General features: G+C 41.3%; 1 protein-coding gene and 1 non-coding gene across 3 annotated transcripts in view; both read left to right on the forward strand.

Annotated features, from left to right (window-relative positions):
- The first annotated feature begins 507 nt into the window (after positions 1 to 507).
- Positions 508 to 19,758, forward strand: part of SLC35A3 (solute carrier family 35 member A3) — a 51,846-nt gene continuing 32,595 nt past the window's right edge. The window contains exon 1 of one of the 2 annotated variants that reach the window (XM_010377224.2): positions 508 to 1,695. In XM_010377224.2, the coding sequence (XP_010375526.2) occupies positions 1,447 to 1,695 (249 nt within the window). In that variant the 5' untranslated portion in view covers positions 508 to 1,446. Of the gene's footprint in view, positions 1,696 to 1,976; positions 2,179 to 19,758 lie in introns of those variants that run through there. The other variant, XM_010377223.2, reaches the window with a different exon arrangement.
- Positions 11,099 to 11,200, forward strand: LOC115899381. The gene has a single exon (XR_004059103.1). It is a non-coding gene; the product is annotated as a U6 spliceosomal RNA (small nuclear RNA).

The following is a 19,758-nucleotide window of genomic DNA, read 5'->3' on the forward strand; positions in this document are numbered from 1 at the left end:
ACTTCTTACATGGCTACGGCAAGAGAAAAATGAAGAAGCAATAGTGGAAACCCCTGATAAACCCATCGGATTTCATGAGACTTACTCACTATCATGAGAATAGCACAGGAAAGACTGGCCCTCATGATTCAATTATCTCCCCCTAGGTCTCTCCCTCAACACGTGGGAATTCTGGGAGATACAATTAAATTTGAGATTTGGGTGGGGACACAGCCAAACCATAACAGCACCCCAAAACAATTACCATAGTAACATCAAAGATCACTGATCACAAAGCACTATACCAGATACAATGATGAACAAATTTAAATATTGCAAAAATTATTGAATATTATGTGACACAGAGACACAAAGTGAACACATGCTGTTGGAAAAATAGCACCAATAGACGTGCTTGAGGCAAGGTTACCACAAACCTTCAATTTGTAAAAACAAACAAACAAAAAAGCAAAGAAAAGCAATGTTTGTGAAGAGCAACAAAGCAAATCACAATAAAACGAGGCATGCTGTTATCATCATCTAACAGGCACATTTTGGTTTCAAAAAAATGGACATATATTAAGATCTAATATGTATTTTACTGTCCAGGAATTTTCTCAAGATTGTATTGCAGAAAATTTTAAAGCCAGTTATTCTACTCTAACACAGTTATTTATTTTTCTTCAATCTCACTTTTTTTCTAAGTATGTCTCTCTTGGACATGGTTTTAATCATTTGCAATATAAAGAGACATAGGCTGAATTTATAGCAGCACTGAGTTAACAAAAAGAGATAATCCTGTTCGCTTATTTGATAACCCAGCTGAACCTGAAGTACTGATTTCAGCCTGTTCATCACCTGAATGGGCTGCAGTGGTTAGAGGGTTTCCAACACAGCTATGGAAGACTTTTAAGAGGTAATGCTGTAATCCATGCAGCCAGGAAGGGGTAGGTCCCTTATAACTCTGCAATCCTCTGGGCCCAGCTTTCTTTTTCCTCTCCTGATTGATGACACCAGGCCCATTGGTGGTATGGCTCTGGGTTTCTCTCAGTCTCAAGATCTCAGTCAGGGTGGGAGAAGTGGAAGAACAAGCCTTCTTGCAGACCACTGGTTGATTGGCAGCCTTTGCCATAGCTAATCTGGTTTGTTTTCAGGTCAGTGACAGTCACTTTTAGGAGCCGGTTCGTTTGCTTTCAAAATCCATCTCCCCGTTCCTCTCAGGGTTCTTTGCCCCAAAGGACTTTGCCCTTTCTTTCGCAGTGGACACCTTGGCACCCTCTGCAAACAGACAGTCCCGCAGAGGCCCTCCACGAGTGTCACTCCATCTGTCTCGCGCTCCCAAGAGAGGTGTAGCAGAAAGCAGTGCCCCAGGCCTCCACGCGACGGTGAAGCAGGAACCAGGGGCTGCCAGCAGGGCAGCCCAGGTGCGTCGCCTTAGGGACGGAGCTGCCAAGTGCCGAGCTGGGGATGCCAGAGCCGAGCCGGGAACGGCATTTGCCAGAGCCGAGGCGGAAGCCGGAGCATTTGGGGGACGGGACCGCGGGAACCCGGAAACGCCTGGGCTGCACCGAGCTGGCGGTGGCTACGGCGACGGGAGACGGCGGCGCTGCGGGTCAGCGGTCGCGTTGGACCCAGCGGACTCGGCAGCCTGGGGCGCCCGGCGGAGCTGAACCGCGGCTCCCGGTGGTGGGCTCAGCGGGTCGAGCTGCGCGGGAGGTGAGTCCTCAGCGCACCTGGGGAGGTGCAGGAGCCAGGAGGCCAGCGGCTGCGGGGTGGCCCGGGCAGCTCCTGGAGGAGGAGGAGGAAGAGGAGGCATGCGAGGGGGCTGATGTGAAGTCTGTAGAGGTGAAGGGGACGGTATCGAAGACCTGAAATACAGTGCTAGCTAAGTAGGGTTGGGAGCAGATGAGGTGACACGTTGTAACTCCGACGGACGACGTGCGGAATGTGCTGGGTGGAGGAGGAAAAAAGGCCGGAGGAGAGGGGTGTGTCAAGCGAATGAGGACGGCAGTGTGTGCCTCAGCGCCTGGGGCGTGCGGAGCTAGTGACGGGTGGGCCCGGCTGGGGTCACGTCCCTTCAGTGAACATCCCATGAGCTCTCACTCGGTGTTGAGCCCTGTGGTAGGCACAGATGCACCCGACCAGCACCTGGAGCTCAAGAAGCCGCAGGAACTTAAAGAAATGGAAAGGCTGCCCTTGGTAAGGCTAGTAAGAACACAAGGACTGTTTGAGGAGGGGTGAAATTCTCATCAGAACAGGTGTGTGGGTGCATCGCTTTACAGTAAAAGACGATCTTTTATTATGTTCTCTTAAATACAGTATTTGAAAATTAAGTCTTTTTGTTTTTGAAATCAACATTCGGCTTTAGTAGTTAAAGGTGAAATTTGGTGCAGTTTCTTACTTGGTGTTCTTATTCACTTTCACTGGTAAACTCAGGGTATTTCAAGGGAATGACTTGTAAACGTAAAATTTCTGATGCTAACTTTCCTCCCAACTGTTGATTCTATCTCTTCAGCATCTCAAATGTAGTTCTCCCCTTTTTCATTCCCACTACCTCTCTGCTAAATATGCTCGGCTTTCCTCTTCTTACTTGCGCTTAGAGCAGTAACTTCCAAACCGGACTTGTCCTCAGCCTGGCGCCCTTCCAGTTACTTACCTCCAAATTACTTTTAAAGCCAAAGATCTTATGCCTTTCTTTTTTTGGTTATTCCTTCCTCAGAAATACGCAGTGATTCTCGATCGGCTTCAGAATAAAATGTAAATTATTTAGAGAGGCATTTAATACACTTTGTATTATTTAGGGAGGCTTCAAATTTTTCCTTCAAAATTTGAGTCTGACTATGGCTCCAGTAAAATCAATATGATCCTTTAATTCTTTTTTCCTTTTATTCTGTTAAACAAATATTACTGTTTTCCACATATCCTATTTTTTAGCCAAACTGTAGTAGTTAATTAGACATCCAGTTTCTGAACATGCTATATGCCTATCTGCCTTGGTCTTTGCTTTTATCCTTTCTTCCTACAAAGAAGAAACAAGGAAGGCCTTCCTTGCTGTCTTTGTAGAAATTCTACTTATTCTTCAATTCCTTAAATGCCACCTCTTTCGTATGCAGCTTTCTGAAATCTGCCAAATCCAGTTCATTCTTTTTTTCTTTTTCTTTTTCTCTTCTTTTGAGACAGAGTTTTGCTCTTGTTTCCCAGGCTGGAGTGCAATGGTGTGATCTTGGCTCCCTGCAACCTCCGCTTCCCGGATTCAGGCAATTCTCCTGCCTCAGCCTCCCAAAGTAGCTGGGATTACAAGTGCCCACCACCATGCCCAGCTAATTATTTTGTATTTTTAGTTGAGACGGGGTTTCACCATGTTGGCCAGGCTGGTCTTGAACTCCTGACCTCAGGTGATCCACTTGCCTTGACCTCCCAAAGTGTTGGGATTACAGGCGTGAGCCACCATGCCCAGCCCATTTTTTTTCTTCATGTGTGCTGGGCTTTATAAATCTTATAATACTTGTTAAATTTGCATTGTACTATGGTTATTTGAGAGTTCTGTTATCCCTATTATAATGTAAGCTTCCTAAGGAAAGCATTTGTGCTTACTACTTTTTTTTTTTTTTTTTTTGAGATGGAGTCTTGCTCTGTCACTCAGGCTGGAGTGCAGTGGCACGACCCTCTCACCTCACTGCCACCTCTGCCTCCCAGGTTTAAGAGATTCTTCTGCCTCAGTCTCTCAAGTGGCTGGGACTACAGTACAGGCGTGCATTACCATGCCTGGCTAATTTTTGTATTTTTAGTAGAGACGGGGTTTTGCTATGTTGGCCAGGCTGGTTTCAAACTCCTGGCCTCAAGTGATCCACCCACCTCACCTCCTAAAGTGCCAGAATTACAGGCATGAACCACCGCACCCAGCCTGTACTTACTACATTTTTAAAGTGCTTTAGTACTTGAACACATCATAATGTGTTAGACTCTTAAATATTTGTTGCATTAATCATGTAATGAAACAGTCTCTCATTGTGCTCCTGGAGACAAGATGAGCTCTTGAGTTGTTATAGAAACTTACTGTGGATTTAATATGTGAAAATGCTTCTCTGTTCCATGTTTTAGTACCTCATTTGATCCTAGTAATAAATCATTGGGGTAGTATAGTTATTATCACCACTATTTTATAGATAAGAATATTAAAGTTCAGACAGACCAAATAGTTTGCCCTGGGTCTTACATACACTCCTTAGGCTGCCTCAATTATATTTGAAATTGATATAATTTGTGTCCTGAAACATGTGCTTTTTACTCAGTAGAAATTCAACATGTTGAACGAGTAATTGGATAAGTTATAGAATCAATGGAAAGAATCTCATTTGAAAGCCTAAACTTGTTCAGTAGCCATGAAGTATAACTTTTGAGCTTTTCCTTTCCTGAGAAGTATAGAGAGTGAAGTTTCTTTCTGATGTTAATCAACTGTGGATTTGTGTGTGTGTGTGTGTGTCTGTAAGTGCCAGATATTTAGAGTAAGTTATAGACCTGTCTGGGTAACTGAAATAGCTTGAACATCATCAGACTGACAGTTAATAATGTCATTCATGAGTATAAATTTATTATTAAATAAGATTCAGGTGAATATGAATTGGTAGCTTAACATTAGATTTTAATCCTCACAAAAGCAATGTATTCTTAAGTATGTTCAACTTAATTCTCTCTATTAATGAAGGAGTGTAGTGGTTATATATTTTTAATCATTGTTTCTTTAATGTATCTTGTTATATAAATCTGAGTGTGTTTTATATATAAGTGTAAAAATGACTTTAGAAGGTACAATGTTGCTTAGCTTCTCTATTCAGATTGCCTGACCAGAACTCTTTCTAGTTTATCATCCATATTGGAGATACTATCTAAAATGAAACCAAAGACCCAGTTTAAGATACATTGCTGTACTCAGAGAGATAAGAAGTTTGATTGAAAAGGTATGCTAGGTCACAAAGCATAGTAGAAATTAGAATTAAGATGAAACTGGGCCGGGCATGGTGGCTCATGCCTGTAATCCCAGCACTTTGGGAGGCGGAGGCAGGCGGATCACAAGGTCAGGAATTTGAGACCAGCCTGACCAGCATGGTGAAACCCCGTCTCTACTAAAAATACAAAAAATTAGCTGGGCATGGTGGTGGACGCCTGTAGTCCCAGCTACTCAGGAGGCTGAGGCAGGAGAATTGCTTGAACCCGGGAGGCAGAGGTTGCAGTGAGCTGAGATCGCACCATTGCACTCCAGTCTGGGCAACAGAGCGAGACTTCATCTTAAAAAAAAAAAAAAATGAAGCTGAAACTTTGAGGTTATGTCAGATAAAATGCTAAGAAACAAGCTCATTCCACAAAGTATCTACATGGGACTTTATATCTACCCAGAGCCTAGTTTTTTCTGTAAAAGTTATGTAAGAAGTTTTTTTCTAAATTCATATATGCTATAAAACCAATTTCAAACAGCATTTCTAATAGTATTTTCTATCATGAGTAGGTTTTTTTTTTTTTTCCGCCCAGGCTGGAGTGCAGTGGCCGGATCTCAGCTCACTGCAAGCTCCGCCTCCCGGGTTCACGCCATTCTCCTGCCTCAGCCTAACGAGTAGCTGGGACTACAGGTGCCTGCCACCTCGCCCGGCTAGTTTTTTTGTATTTTTTAGTAGAGATGGAGTTTCACCGTGTTAGCCAGGATGGTCTTGATCTTGTGACCTCGTGATCCGCCCGTCTCAGCCTCCCAAAGTGCTGGGATTACAGGCTTGAGCCACCGCGCCCGGCCTCATGAGTAGGTTTTATAAAGGTATTCAATGAATAAGGCATTGTAGTATAATAATCACTTTATTTGATTTATATTCCTTAATCATAACCACCCTACAAAATACATACTATTATTTATCACCATTTTATAGATAAGGGAAAGGAGGGACAGAGAGATTAAATAATTTGCTGTACTTATTTTTTTTTTTTTTTTTTTTTTTGAGACGGAGTCTTGCTCTGCCACCCAGGCTGGAGTGCAGTGGCTGGATCTCAGCTCACTGCAAGCTCTGTCTCCCGGGTTTTTTACGCCATTCTCCTGCCTCAGCCTCCCGAGTAGCTGGGACTACAGGCGCCCGCCTCGTCGCCCGGCTAGTTTTTTGTATTTTTAAGTAGAGACAGGGTTTCACCGTATTAGCCAGGATGGTCTCGATCTCCTGACCTCGTGATCCGCCCGTCTCGGCCTCCCAAAGTGCTGGGATTACAGGCTTGAGCCACCGTGCCCGGCCAATTTGCTGTACTTATTAAGTTGTAGAGACAGAATGTGAACTCAGTCTGAGACCAAAGGCATACTTTTATATACTATGGTGACTGACCCTCTAATACTTGGATGTGCTTTTTTGTTTTTTAAATAATTTTTTGTAGAGATGAAGTCTTATTATGTTGGCTTGGCTGGTCTTGAACTCCTGGCCTCAAGCGATCCTCCCACCATGGCCTCTGAAAGTGCTGAGATTACCGGTGTGATCAGTCCGTAGACATGCTTAAACATAGGCTTTACTGCAAAGACTATGGGTTTTGACTGAAATAAATCATGGTTCATGTCTGAGCTCTGACAAGTTCTGCAAGACAAGTCATACACTTAATATATCAGAACCTGTGTTTCTTAATCTGTAAAATGAATACCTCCTTTTACAGATTAAATGAGATCTAAATGAGATAATGCCTGTAAATCACCTACCACAATGCCTGATATACTGTAGGTATTCAAGATTCTTTTACTATTTTTACTTCTCTCATGAAATACAGTTATTAGAAAACATTTAATGCAAACCAATTTTGACCTGCATTGTTCTTTTTTTTTTTTTTTTGAGACAGGGTCTCACTGTCACCTTGGCTGGAGTACAGAGGCACGATCTCAGCTCACTGCAACTTCTACCGCCCTGGCTCAAGTGATCTCCCACTTTAGCCTCCTGAGTAGGTGGAACTGCTGGCATGTGCCACCACACCTGGCTAATTTTTGTATTTTTTGTAGAGACAGCTTTCACCATGTTGCCCAGGTTGGTCTCAGACTTCTGGGCTCAACTGATCCGCCCACCTCAGCCTCCCAAAGTGCTGGAATTGCAGACCTGAGCCACCATGTCCAGCCCCTGCATTTGTCTTTTATGTTATTACACAGAGTTATGAAGAGATCATTCTCCCCCAACAAATATTGTGGAGTTTATTTATTGTTTTATAAATTCAACATAGAGTAAATGCTTAATATATGACAGGTGTTGGTATGGAGAAGCAGGAAATACAGTGAATAGAAGAAGGAAATGTATATCATTTGTCAATAAATTGGTCTGATAAAATGTATGAGTGCTATTATAAAAGGTATACGCAAAATGGCATGAGAGTATAGTAGAGGGAAGGATTCAGTCTGCTTGGAAGACATATGAAACTTCACTGAAACTTGTATTTTGAGTCCTGTAAGATATGTAGAGGTTCTACAAATACAGAAGGGAGAAGAGGTGTTTAAAAAGAGGAGTATTTGTTCAGTGAATGCATGAAAGAACGAGATTGAGACGTGTAATAGTTTATGGCAGGAAATGTAGGTTGGGACCAGATTATGAGGGCTCTTTTGTGTGAAGGAGTTTGGACTCTATCCTCTATTTTGTAAGAAGTCAGTTAAACTTTACAAACAGGGCAAGGGACAGTGACTCATGCCTGTAATCCCAGCACTTTGGGAGGCCTAGGTGAGAGGATCACTTGAGGGCAGGAGTTTGAGACCAGCAGGGCAATGAAGCAAGACCCCAGCTCTACAAAAAATAAAAATATTATCTGGTTGTGGTAGCATGCGCTTGTAGGTCCAGCTACTTGGGAGGCTGAGGCAGAAGGATTGCCTGAGCCCAGTAGGTTGAGGCTGCAGCGAGCCGTGATCATAGCACTGCACTCCAGCCTGGGTGACAGAGTCAGACTTGGTCTCAAAAAAACCCAAAAAAAAACAAAAACGGGAGATGTGATCAGGGCCTACGTCTTATTAAGACATCTGCTATATGGAGCCTAGATTAGAGTTGAGAGCATCTGAAGCTTGCCCTCTTCAGTTAGGCAGAGTGACATGAGACTTGAACAGTAAATGTAGAACAAACATAATTAATATGTATTTATATTCTCTATAGCTTAAGCTTATAGTATGTGTAAACTTCTTTTTTTTTTTTTTTTTTTTTTTTGAGACGGAGTCTCGCTCTGTCGCCCAGGCTGGAGTGCAGTGGCCGGATCTCAGCTCACTGCAAGCTCCGCCTCCCGGGTTCACGCCATTCTCCTGCCTCAGCCTCCCGAGTAGCTGGGACTACAGGCGCCTGCCACCTCGCCCGGCTAGTTTTTTTTTTTGTATTTTTTAGTAGAGATGGGGTTTCACCGTGTTAGCCAGGATGGTCTCGATCTCCTGACCTCGTGATCCGCCCGTCTCGGCCTCCCAAAGTGCTGGGATTACAGGCTTGAGCCACCGCGCCCGGCAGTATGTGTAAACTTCTAAGACTGTAGGTTTACCAGGAACTGGTTGCAATTTCATGTTTAGAAAAGGTGTTGTTTAAAAAAACAAAACTATACAGCATTGGGTTCGAATATTGGAATCTTGTTCTCAAGGGAAAGTGGTAATCTAACATTAATTATTTAAATATAATCAGCAGCTAGAATTTTTTAAAGTTTGAAAAGCTTTGACAACAAAGGAAGACAAGTCGTTCTACTGTAAAGGCACATGCACTGTAAGTTTATCACAGCACTATTCACAATAGCAAAGACATAGAATCAATCTAGATGCCCATCAGTGGTGAACTGGACGTAAAAATACGGTACATATACACCCTGGAATACTATGCAGCTATAAAACAATGAGACCATGGCCTTTGCAGCAACATGGATGGAGCTGAAGGCCATTATTCTAAACAAATTAATGCAGGAACAGAAAACCAAATACTGCATGTTCTCAGTTGTAAGTAGGAGCTAAACATTGAGTACCTATGGACACAAAGAAGGGGACACAGTAGACATTCAGGTCTATTTAAGGGTGCAGAGTTGGAGGGGGGTAAGGATTGAAAAATTACCAACTGGACATTATGCTGATAACCTGGGTGACAAAATTATCTATACACCAAACCCCCATGACACACAATTTACCCATGTAACAAACGTGCATACCTACCTCTTACCTTCAATCTAAAATAAAAGTTGGGGAAAAAAATAATGTTTAACAGTTTGTCAGACCACAAATCCATAAAAATTGCTCATTCTATGTTGTTTCAGTTAAATTATCTTCACATTAAATTTTTAAAAATCATTTATGCGTGCTACAAAGAAAACTATTTTAAGGCCCTCACCATTCAGGTTTATCCTCAGGCTGAATTAAATAGCTAAACATTGTTCTCGATTACCCTTCTATGCTTTATTTATTTAAGATAGGACCTTACTCTGTCACACAAGAAGGAATGTAGTAGGCCCAGGCGGTGGCTCACACCTGTAATCCCAGCACTCTGGGAGGCGGAGGCGGGCGGATCACCAGAGGTCAGGAGTTTGAGAACAGCCTGACCAACATCGCGAAACCCTGTCTCTATTAAAAATACCAAAAAAAAACCCCACAAAAAAACTAGCCAGGCGTGGTGGCAGGCGCCTGTAATCTCAGCATCTCAACCACTCAGGAGGCTGAAGCAGGAAAATCGCTTGAACTTAGGAGATAGAGGTTGCAGTGAACCAAGATCACGCCATTGTACTCCAACTTGGGCAACAAGAGTGAAACTCCATCTCAAAAGGAAGGAAGGAGGGAGGGAGGGAAGAAGGAAAGGAGGGAGTGCAGTGGTGTGATTACAGCTCATTGCTCCTGGGCTCAAGCAATCCTCCAGCCTCAGCTTCTCGAGTAGCTGGGAGTATACATAGGCAAGCACCACGACATCTGGCTAATTTTTAAAAGTTTTTTGTAAAGACAGAGTCCCTACTATGTTGCCCAGGCTGGTCTGGAACTCCTGGGCTCAAGGGATCCTCCCACCTTGGTCTCCTAAAGCGTTGGGATTTTAGGTGTGAGACACCGTGGCTGGCCCTTGTATGCTTTAATACCTAAACATTTGAAAAATCATTGGAAAATGCTAGAACCTTGTAATGTTAGTGTGTGGGGAGCAACTCTATCTTAATGAGTAACTATATTTTACTTTCTGCATATTGATACAGTTCAGTTGGCATGTTTTGATACATGTAGTGTATCTGAGATTGAGTAATAAATTATGTTTAAAGGAGTCAACTTGAATAGTCTAGTATGGACAGAGAGCCTAAAATTGGGAATTTTTTTTCTCTAGCTTATAAGCTTTATATCTGATTATATGTTACTAATATTTCGAGTTATAAAAACAAACATACTAATGAAAATAGTGACAGTCTGTACTGTTTTGCCTTTTATGTCCTTTTTTCCCCCTACCCACACCTACCTATGTCTTTTAAAACAGTAAAGAGGCCAGGCGGGGTGACTCATACCTGTAATCCCAGCACTGTGGGAAGCTGAGGCAGGAGGATGGCCTGAGCCTGAGACCAGCCTGGGCAACACAGGGAGACCTCATATTTACAAATAAAATTTTTTTTTACCTAGGTGTGGTGGCACATGCCTGTGATTCTAGCTACTCAGGAGGCTGAGGTGGGAGGATAGCTCGAGCCCAGGAGGTAGAGGCAGCAGTGAGCCATGATCATACCACTGCACTCCAGCCTGGGGAACAGAGTGAGATCCTGTCTCAAAAAATATAAAATAAAATAATAAAACAAATTGATGTTTTCCACACTAAGTGGTAGTAGAAGAATTGCTTTGTAATACTGGCCAAGTTCTTGTTTTTTCTATGGAAATGTTACTGTTAAACATTTAGTTTTGTGAACAAAAAGTGAATGGGTCAGTTTTCTATGAGAAGATTACTAGAGTAGTTTCTCATTCATTTAGTATCTTTGTTGTTACTAAGTCCAGAATATATTTTAAAAAGTATTTATCAAGTACATACTGTGTGTAAGGAATTGTTCTACCTACCCTTCAGTAAACCAGTTTTCCTAATAATTAATTTTTAAAAATATAGCACCTTAATTTCATCCAATCTTCCTCTAAAACATATTTAATGCTTTCTGCTTGAATAGACATAGAGTGCTCCCTTTGGCAGCACATATACTAAAATTTGAAGGTTATGGAGAAGATTAGCATGGCCCTTGCTCAAGGATGCGACACAAATTCATGAAGCATTCCATTGGGGAAGAAAAAATAGACATAGAATTGGAAACAATTACATTTAAAAAATACAGACCTAGATCCTCATGTTAATTTCTTGTGGTTGCTGTAACAAATTATCACAAATTTTATGGCTTAAAACAACAGCAATTTATTCTCTCAGAGTTCTGGAGACCAGAAATCCAAAATTAATAGAACTGAGTTGAAATCTAATTGTCAGCAAGGCCTCACTCCATCTGGTTGCTCTGGGAGAGCATCCATTCCTTTCCTCTTCCAGCTTCTGGCAGCTGCCAGTATTCCTTTGCTTGTGCCTGCATCACTCTAATATTCAAGGACAGCATCATCAAATCTCTCTGCTTCATCTTCATATTGCATTCTTCTCTTGTGTATCTGTATTCTCCTTTTCTTTTATTTCTTTTTTTTTTTTTTTTGAGACGGAGTCTCGCTCTGTCGCCCAGGCTGGAGTGCAGCGGCATGATCTCGGCTCACTGCAAGCTCTGCCTCCTGGGTTCACACCATTCTCCTGCCTCAACCTCCCGAGTAGCTGGGACTACAGGAGCCCACCACCGCGCCCGGCTAATTTTTTGTATTTTTAGTAGAGATGGGGTTTCACCGTGTTAGCCAGGATGGTCTCAATCTCCTCCATCTCGTGATCCGCCCACCTTGGCTTCCCAAAGTGCTGGGATTATAGGCGTGAGTCACGGTGCCCAGCATCCTCTTCTTTTTAAAAATATTTTTCCAGAACGGGTGCAGTGGCTCACATCTGTAATCCCAGCACTTTGAGGGGCCGAGGTGGGTGAATCACCTGAGGTCAGGAGTTCAAGACCGCCCTGGTCAACATGGTGAAATCCCATCTCTAGTAGAAATACAAAAATTAGCCAGGCATGGTGGTGAAAGTCTGTAATCCCAGCTAGTCGGGAGACTGAGGCAGGAGAATCGCTTGAACCCAGGAGGCAGAGGTTGCAATGAGCTGAGATCACACCATTGCACTCCAGCCTGGGCAACAGAGCAAGCCTCCATCTCAGAATATATATATTCCAGCTTTATTTAAGTGTTTATATATATACGTATTAATTAAATATTTGATGGCTGATTTCCATCTGGAGAATTGTTTATAATTGTATTTTTTTTTAACTTCTATCCCCAATCTTCTTAGTTTTGAATCTTTATTAATGATTAGTGCCTGTAGACCCTACCTGGCTTTTACAGAAGTCTCTGTTCTTTGTAGAATATCTTTAACTGTTGTAAGTGGTGGGAAGAGACCGTAACAGAATGAGGTAGAGCAGAATTGCATGAGATTGTGGGGAAATGGGAGGGTGGGAAGGAGTAAGTCCATTTTTATATGGCAGCACACATTGAAAGGAGATCTTAAGAGATATTAAGTAGTTTTGTTTTCCAAATCAATGCATTTCTGTAAAGAGTACAATAGTGCTGAACGATTTGTATTCTAAATATTAGAATGCAAATAGGTTTTATATGTGTATAGATAAAGAAATATCTGAATACTCTTGGTTTTATTTGAATCTAGGAATGGAAATTTTGCAGCCTATGAAAGAACAAGTTAAAATGGATACTACTGTAACTTACGTACAGGTGATATTTTCTTAGTAAACAGTTACCTGACACCTTGAGGAAGAAAGAAAAGGAGAAACAATGAAAAGTTGTTTAACTTAGAATGTGATAGGAGCCTGTAAGTTATAAAGAGTTGGTTAAATATTATTGAGCAAGATTTTGCTTTTCTTAAGCACTTAAGAGGGAACTAATTTAGGGGAGGCTATTGTTTCTTTCATAAAAACTGAGTTTATTGTATCTGTAGTGTAAATTACTTTCTACTCATTTCTTTCACTTACATAAAAAATGTTTTTGAATTGTCCACAAGATTATTATGGATTTCAAGTACAAGATATTGTTGCTTTTCTTCTTGAGTACTGTATCTACTTCTGAGATAGTTAGAAAAGAATATGTACAAATACCAGTGTAAAAAGTAAAGTCAATTGTGATGAATTTTATTTGTCATTATTTAGCTTGTAATAATAGGTTATAGTTTTAAAGTTTCGGCATTATGGAAGATAAAGGACAAAAAATTTCAACCGAACTCAGCATTTCTGTATGTATTTAATTTTTTCTGTTGATTTACTTGGAAAAACCTTAAAATGTTTGTTTTTTACCCTAATACTTGTCTCTGACCAGTGTATAATGTGACATATTTGCATAGCACTTTGTAACTTGTGTGTTTTCATATATACTCTCTTATGTCATTAACCTCTAGTAGACTGATATTGTTACTAAGGGAGTATAGTATAAAATGTAGAGTAAAATGTAAATATAGCTTACTCTAAAAATCATAACTTAGGAATTTAGCCCTTGTTTTTATAATAGAAGGAAAATTGACTTGTAGAATATCTAAGATACTAGGTAGTCTAAAATGTATATGAATTTTATTTTATTTTATTATTTATTTATTTATGTATTTATTTTTGAGACAGAGTCTTGCTCTGTTGCCCAGGCTGGAGTATAGTGGTGGGATTTTGGCTCACTGCAACCTCTGCCTCCCGGGTTCAAGAAATTCTTGTGGCCTCAGCTTCCTGAGTAGCTGGGATTACAGGTGTGTGCCACCATGCCTGGCTAATTTTTGTATTTTTAGTAGAGACGGGGTTACGCCATGTTTACCAGTCTTGGCTCGAACTCCTGGCCTCAAGTGATCTGCTCACCTCTGCCTCCCAAAGTGCTGGGATTACAGACATGAGCCACTACACCCAGCCTGTATATGAATTTTAGTACTGTTTTAAAACATTGACTAAACATTTAGTTTTTTAGGACTTTTAGTGGCTGGAGACATATCAGCAAAATACAGATACTGTCTCAGAATGATAAGCTTTATACACAGACTGAAAAAGTATACAGACTATACATTGGTGAGCCACTGGAAATAAGTCTGTAGTAATACTGATTTTAGGATTTACCTACAAGGATGTATTCTTTCCTTCCCTCCCTTCCTTCCTTCCTTCCTTCCTTCCTTCCTTCCTTCCTTCCTTCCTTCCTTCCTTCCTTCCTTCCTTCTTTTTAAAATCAACTTTATTGAGTTGTAATTTACATACAGTAAATGTACCCATTGAATAAAATGAACCATTGTACTCATGAATTGTAGATTTAAAAAAAAAAATCTACAATTCAGTGAATTCTGATAAATAAATTCAATCATATAACCACCACGCAGTATTTCTACCACTACCAAAAATTCTTTTTTTTTCTTTTTGAGATGGAGTCTCGCTCTGTCGCCCAGGCTGGAGTGCAGTGGCCGGATCTCAGCTCACTGAAAGCTCTGCCTCCCGGGTTCACGCCATTCTCCTGCCTCAGCCTCCCGAGTAGCTGGGACTACAGGCGCCCGCCACCTCGCCCGGCTAGTTTTTTGTATTTTTTAGTAGAGACGGGGTTTCACCGTGTTAGCCAGGATGGTCTCGATCTCCTGACCTCGTGATCCGCCCGTCTCGGCCTCCCAAAGTGCTGGGATTACAGGCTTGAGCCACCGCGCCCGGCCTGCCACTACCAAAAATTCTTTGCTGTCCCTTTGCAGTCAGCCCTCAGCCCCAGCCCTGTCTATAGGTAACCATAAATTTGCATTTGTCAGTGTAGTTTAATTTTGCCTTTTCTAGAATTTTATATAAATGGAAAGATAAAGTATGCAGTATACTGTTTTGTTTAAATTTTTTGGCTTAGTATGTTTTTTTACTTTTTTGGGGTGTTTAGTGTGGCAGTATTTTATTCCTTTTTATAGCTGAGCAGTATTCCATTGTATGGATATACCACATAGGATCATTTATTAAAATATTGATGGGCATTTGGAGTATTTCATTTCTGATGTTACAAATAAAGCTCCTGTAAATACTCATGTACAAATATTGTTGTGAACATGTAATTTCAAATTTCTTGGGTACATCTAAGAGTGGAATTGCCAGGTCATATGAAAAGATTATGTTACCATTTTCTTTCTTCTCTTCCTTCCCTTGCTTTTGTCCCTCCCCTCCTCTCCTCTTCCCTCCCCTCTCCTACCCCCCTCTCCCTTTCCCTTCCCTCCCCTCCTTCCCTTTCTTTCTTTCCTTTCCTACCTTCCCTTTCTTACCTCTCTTTCTCCCCTTGGTTTCCTCTCCCCTCGGCTTCCCCTCCTCTCCCCTCCCCTTCTGTCCTCTCTCCTATCCTCTTTTTGTTTTTATTTGAGAGGGTCTTGCTCTGTTGCTCAGGGTAGAATACAGCAGTTCAATCGTAGCTCACTATAACCTCAAACCTCCTAGGCTCAAACCATCCTCCTGCCTCAGCCTCCTGAGTAACTGGGACTACATGCTTGTAGCACCAAACCCAGCTAATTTTTTTATTTTTTGTAGAGATGGGGTCTCAATATGTTGCCCAGGCTGCTCTCAAACTCCTGGCCTTAAGTGATCCTCCAGCCTCAGCCTCCCAAAGTGCTGTTTTCTTTTAATAAGGAATTAATAAACTTTTTCAAAGTGGTTGTACCATTTTACGGTTTTCACTAGCAATGTTGAGGGCTGTTTGCTCTACATCCCCTTTAATTCTTAGTTGTATCAGTTTTTAAAATTTAGCCAGTCTAATAGGTACATAGTGGTATCTCATTGTGGTCTGAATTTGTATTTCTCTAATGACTGTGATGTTGAACACCTTTTCCTATACCTATTAATCACTCATTTGTCTTTATTGATAAAATATCTTTCTTTTTTTTTTTTTTTTGAGATGGAATGTTACTCTTGTTGCCCACACTGGAGTACAATGGTGCAATCTTGGCTCCCTGCAGCCTCCATCTGCTGGGTTCAAGCGATTCTCCTGCCTCAGCCTCCCGAATAGTTGGGATTACAGGCACCCGCGAGCATGCCCAGCTAATTTTTGTATTTTTAGTAGAGATGGGATTTCATCATGTTGGCCAGGCTGCTCTTGAACTCCTAACCTCAGGTGATCCACCCACCTTGGCCTCCCAAAGTGCTGGGATTACAGGCTTGAGCCACCGCGCCCGGCTGGTAAAATATCTTTGCCTATTTTTAAATTGGATTGTCAGTCTTTGATTTATTGTATTATTAAAGTTCTGTATATATTCTGGATATATTGTCAGATCCATGTATTGAGAATATTTTCTCCCATAATGTAGTTTGCCTTTCATGTTATTTTATAGTATCTTTGGAAGAGCAGTCTTTGATTTATTATTGTTTTATTTTATTGAGGCAGAGTCTTGCTCTGTCACCCAGGCTGGAGTGTTGGTGGCATGAACATGGCTCACTGCAGCCCTGACCTTCTGGGCTCAATTGATCCTCCTGCCTCAGCCTCTTGCATGCTGGGACCACAGGTGCATGCCACCATGCCTAGCTAATTTTTTGTAGAACTGGGGTCTCACTTTGTTGTCCAGGCTGGTCTTGAACTTCTGGGCTCAAGTGATGCTTCTGCCTCAGCCTCTCAAAGTGCTGGGATCACAGGTGTGAGCCACTGTACCTGGCCCATTTTTTAATTTTAATGTGTCCAATTTATCAATTCTTTTCATTTATGGTTTGTGCTTTTTGTATCCTAAGAACTCTTGGCCTGTCTCTACATGATTACAGTTTTTCCTTTGCTTTCTTATTGAATATTTATAGTTTCAGCTTTTGTAATGGCTATATGATCCATTTCTAGTTAATATTTGGTATGAGAAAGTTAGGGGTAGAGAGCTATTTTTTAAAAAATGCATATATCTGGTGGGGCACAGTGGCTCATGCCTGTAATCCCCGCACTTTGGGAGACTGAGGCAGGCGGATCATTAGGTCAGGAGATCAAGACCATCCTGGCCAACATGGTGAAACCCCGTCTCTACTAAAAATACAAAAACTAGCTGGGCATGGTGGTGTGTGCTTGTAATCTCAGCTACTTGGGAGGCTGAGACAAGAGATTTGCCTGAACCAGGGAGTCAGAGGTTGCAGTGAGCTGAGATCATACCACTGCACTCTGGCCTGGTGACAGAGCGAGACTCTGTCTCAAAAATAAATAAATAAAAATAAATAAATAAATACAAATACATATATCTCATTATTCCAGTCCAGAACTATTTGTTGAAAAGACTGTCCCTTTTTTTTGTACCATTGTCAAATATTGTTTGACAATATTTATGTGTGGTTTAATAGACTGAATATTTGTGCTCTTCCTCTGTCCCCTGCCTCCCCAAATTCACATGTTGAAATCCTAACTCTCAGTATGATGTTGTTAAGAAGTAGGGCCTATGGGAGGTAATTAGGTCATGAAAGTGGAGCCCTTGTGAATGAGATTAGTGCCTTTATAAAAAGAGACCCCAGAGAACTCTTATTTTCTGCCATGTGAGGATACAATGAGAAGACAGACATCTGTGAACCCAGAAGAGAGGCCTCACTAGAACCCAGTGATGCCAGCACTCTGATCTTGGACTTCCAGCCTGCAGAACTGTGAGAAATAAATTGCTGTGTTTATAAGCCACCCAGTCTATGATACTTTGTTATAGCAGCCTAAGCTCATGAGACATATGGATCTAAATCTGGACTATATTCTGTTCCATTGATCTATGCTTCTGTCCTCATGCCAATACCAGATTTTATTTTTCTGTTTTGAGATGGTGTCTCGCTCTGTTGCCCAGGCGGGAGTGCAGTGGCGCAATCTCAGTTCACTGCAACCTCCGCCTCCCGGGTTCAATCAATTCTCCTGCCTCAGCTTCCTGAGTAGCTGAGATTACAGGCGCCCGCCACCACACCCGGCTAATTTTTTGTATTTTTAGTAGAGACGAGCTTTCACTATGTTGGCCAGGCTGGTCTCGAACTCCTGACCTTGTGATCTGCCTGCCTTGGCCTCCCAAAGTGCCGAGATTACAGGTGTGAGCCACCACGCCCAGCCACCAGTTTTGATTACTGTAGTTTTATAGTAAGTCTGGAAGTTTGGTAGCTTAAGGCTTTCAATTTTGTTTTTCTTTTTCAAAATTGTTTTGGTGGTCTAGGTCCTTTGTATTTCCATATGATTTTAAAATAAGCTTGCTTGGTTTTTGTTGTCTGTTTATTTACCAAAAAAGCCTGCAGAGATTTTGTTCAGAATTGAATTGAATCTTCAGTTAAATCTATGACAAAGGATGTGATCTTCACTAGGAAAGCAGTCAGGTATTACACACTCTGCATTGTCCTTCCTTGAATTCAAGTAAGATCTGGTAGATTTCTTTCTTTTTTTCTGAGATGGAGTCTTGCTCTGCCGCCAGGCTGGAGTGCAGTGGCGTGATCTCGGCTCACTGCAACCTCCGCCTCCCAAGTTCAAGCTATTCTCCTGCCTCAGCCTCCCGAGCAACTGGGACTACAGTTACAGTTGCATGCCACCATGCCCAGCTGATTTTTGTATTTTTAGTAGAGACGAGATTTCACTATGTTGGCCAGGATTGTCTTGATCTCTTGACCTCATGGTCCACCTGCCTCAGCCTCCCAAAGTGCTGGGATTACAGGTGTGAGCCACTGCGCTCGGCCAGGTAGATCATTTTTATGTCTACCACGGTAATGGTGGTTGATAGTATTCAGATTTTCTGTATTCTTACTGGGTTTTCTTTTTTGTTGTTATTTTATTAATTACTGAGAAAGGTAGGGTAAAAATCTTTAATTATGACTGCATTTACGTGTTTTCCCCTTTAGTTATGTTCGTTTTTGCGTTATGTATTTTGAAGGTATGTTATTTGGCACATATATATTTAAAATGATTATATTTTTCTAATGTATTGACGCTTTTATCATGATGAAATGTCCTTCTTTGATTCCAAAAATAAATCTTATGTAACCCATTTTGACTGATATTAATAAAGTTTCTTTATTTTTTTTTAGTTATTTTTCTCATGATGTGTCTTTTTTTGTCCTTTTACTTTTTAACTTATATATGTCTTAATATTTAAAGTGAGTCTCCAGGAGTAATACTGGATTGCTTTAGGGAAAATATAGGGATTTTGAATTAGTATCATTGGGGGAAGCTGGGTGAGGGGTACATGTGAACTCTTGTACTATTTTTTAAACTATATGAGTCTAAAATTATTTTAAGTCTTCATAATTGCTTGTTGCTGCATTTTTAAGATAGCTTGCTTGAAATTCTTTTCTGACCATTGCAACAACTGTGTCATCTCCGCATTGTTGTCTGTTGGTTGTCCTTACTCGTGCAAGCTGAGACCTTTTTTCTTTGTTGGTATAATAAATATACTTACTTTGGATTGTTTCCTGAACTTTTTGCATATTATATTGTGAGACTCTTTCCTATTTAAATCTTCTATGTTAATGGACAGCCACTGGGGAGGGAGGAAATGTACTGCTTCCTTGCAAACATTTGCCTTCTATAGGGCAGCAATGGTCAGCAGGGCTCTGTCCCACAGTTTCTGTGGCTCTAACCCCTAGTGGGAGGGGGAAGGGCCACCACCTCTGCTCTCATTGGTTGGCGATGAGGATGGTCAGTTAGTTCTTTCTTGCTGATTACACAGTAACCAGTTGAAAAGATTTTGTTCTGAAATACTCTTGCCTTCTCAGGCCTTTGGTTAGAGAAAGTATGTTTTTCTTGGGGCTTTTGTTGTT

The sequence above is a fragment of the Rhinopithecus roxellana genome, chromosome 8 (genome assembly GCF_007565055.1).
Source record: "Rhinopithecus roxellana isolate Shanxi Qingling chromosome 8, ASM756505v1, whole genome shotgun sequence".
Classification (NCBI taxonomy): domain Eukaryota; kingdom Metazoa; phylum Chordata; class Mammalia; order Primates; family Cercopithecidae; genus Rhinopithecus; species Rhinopithecus roxellana.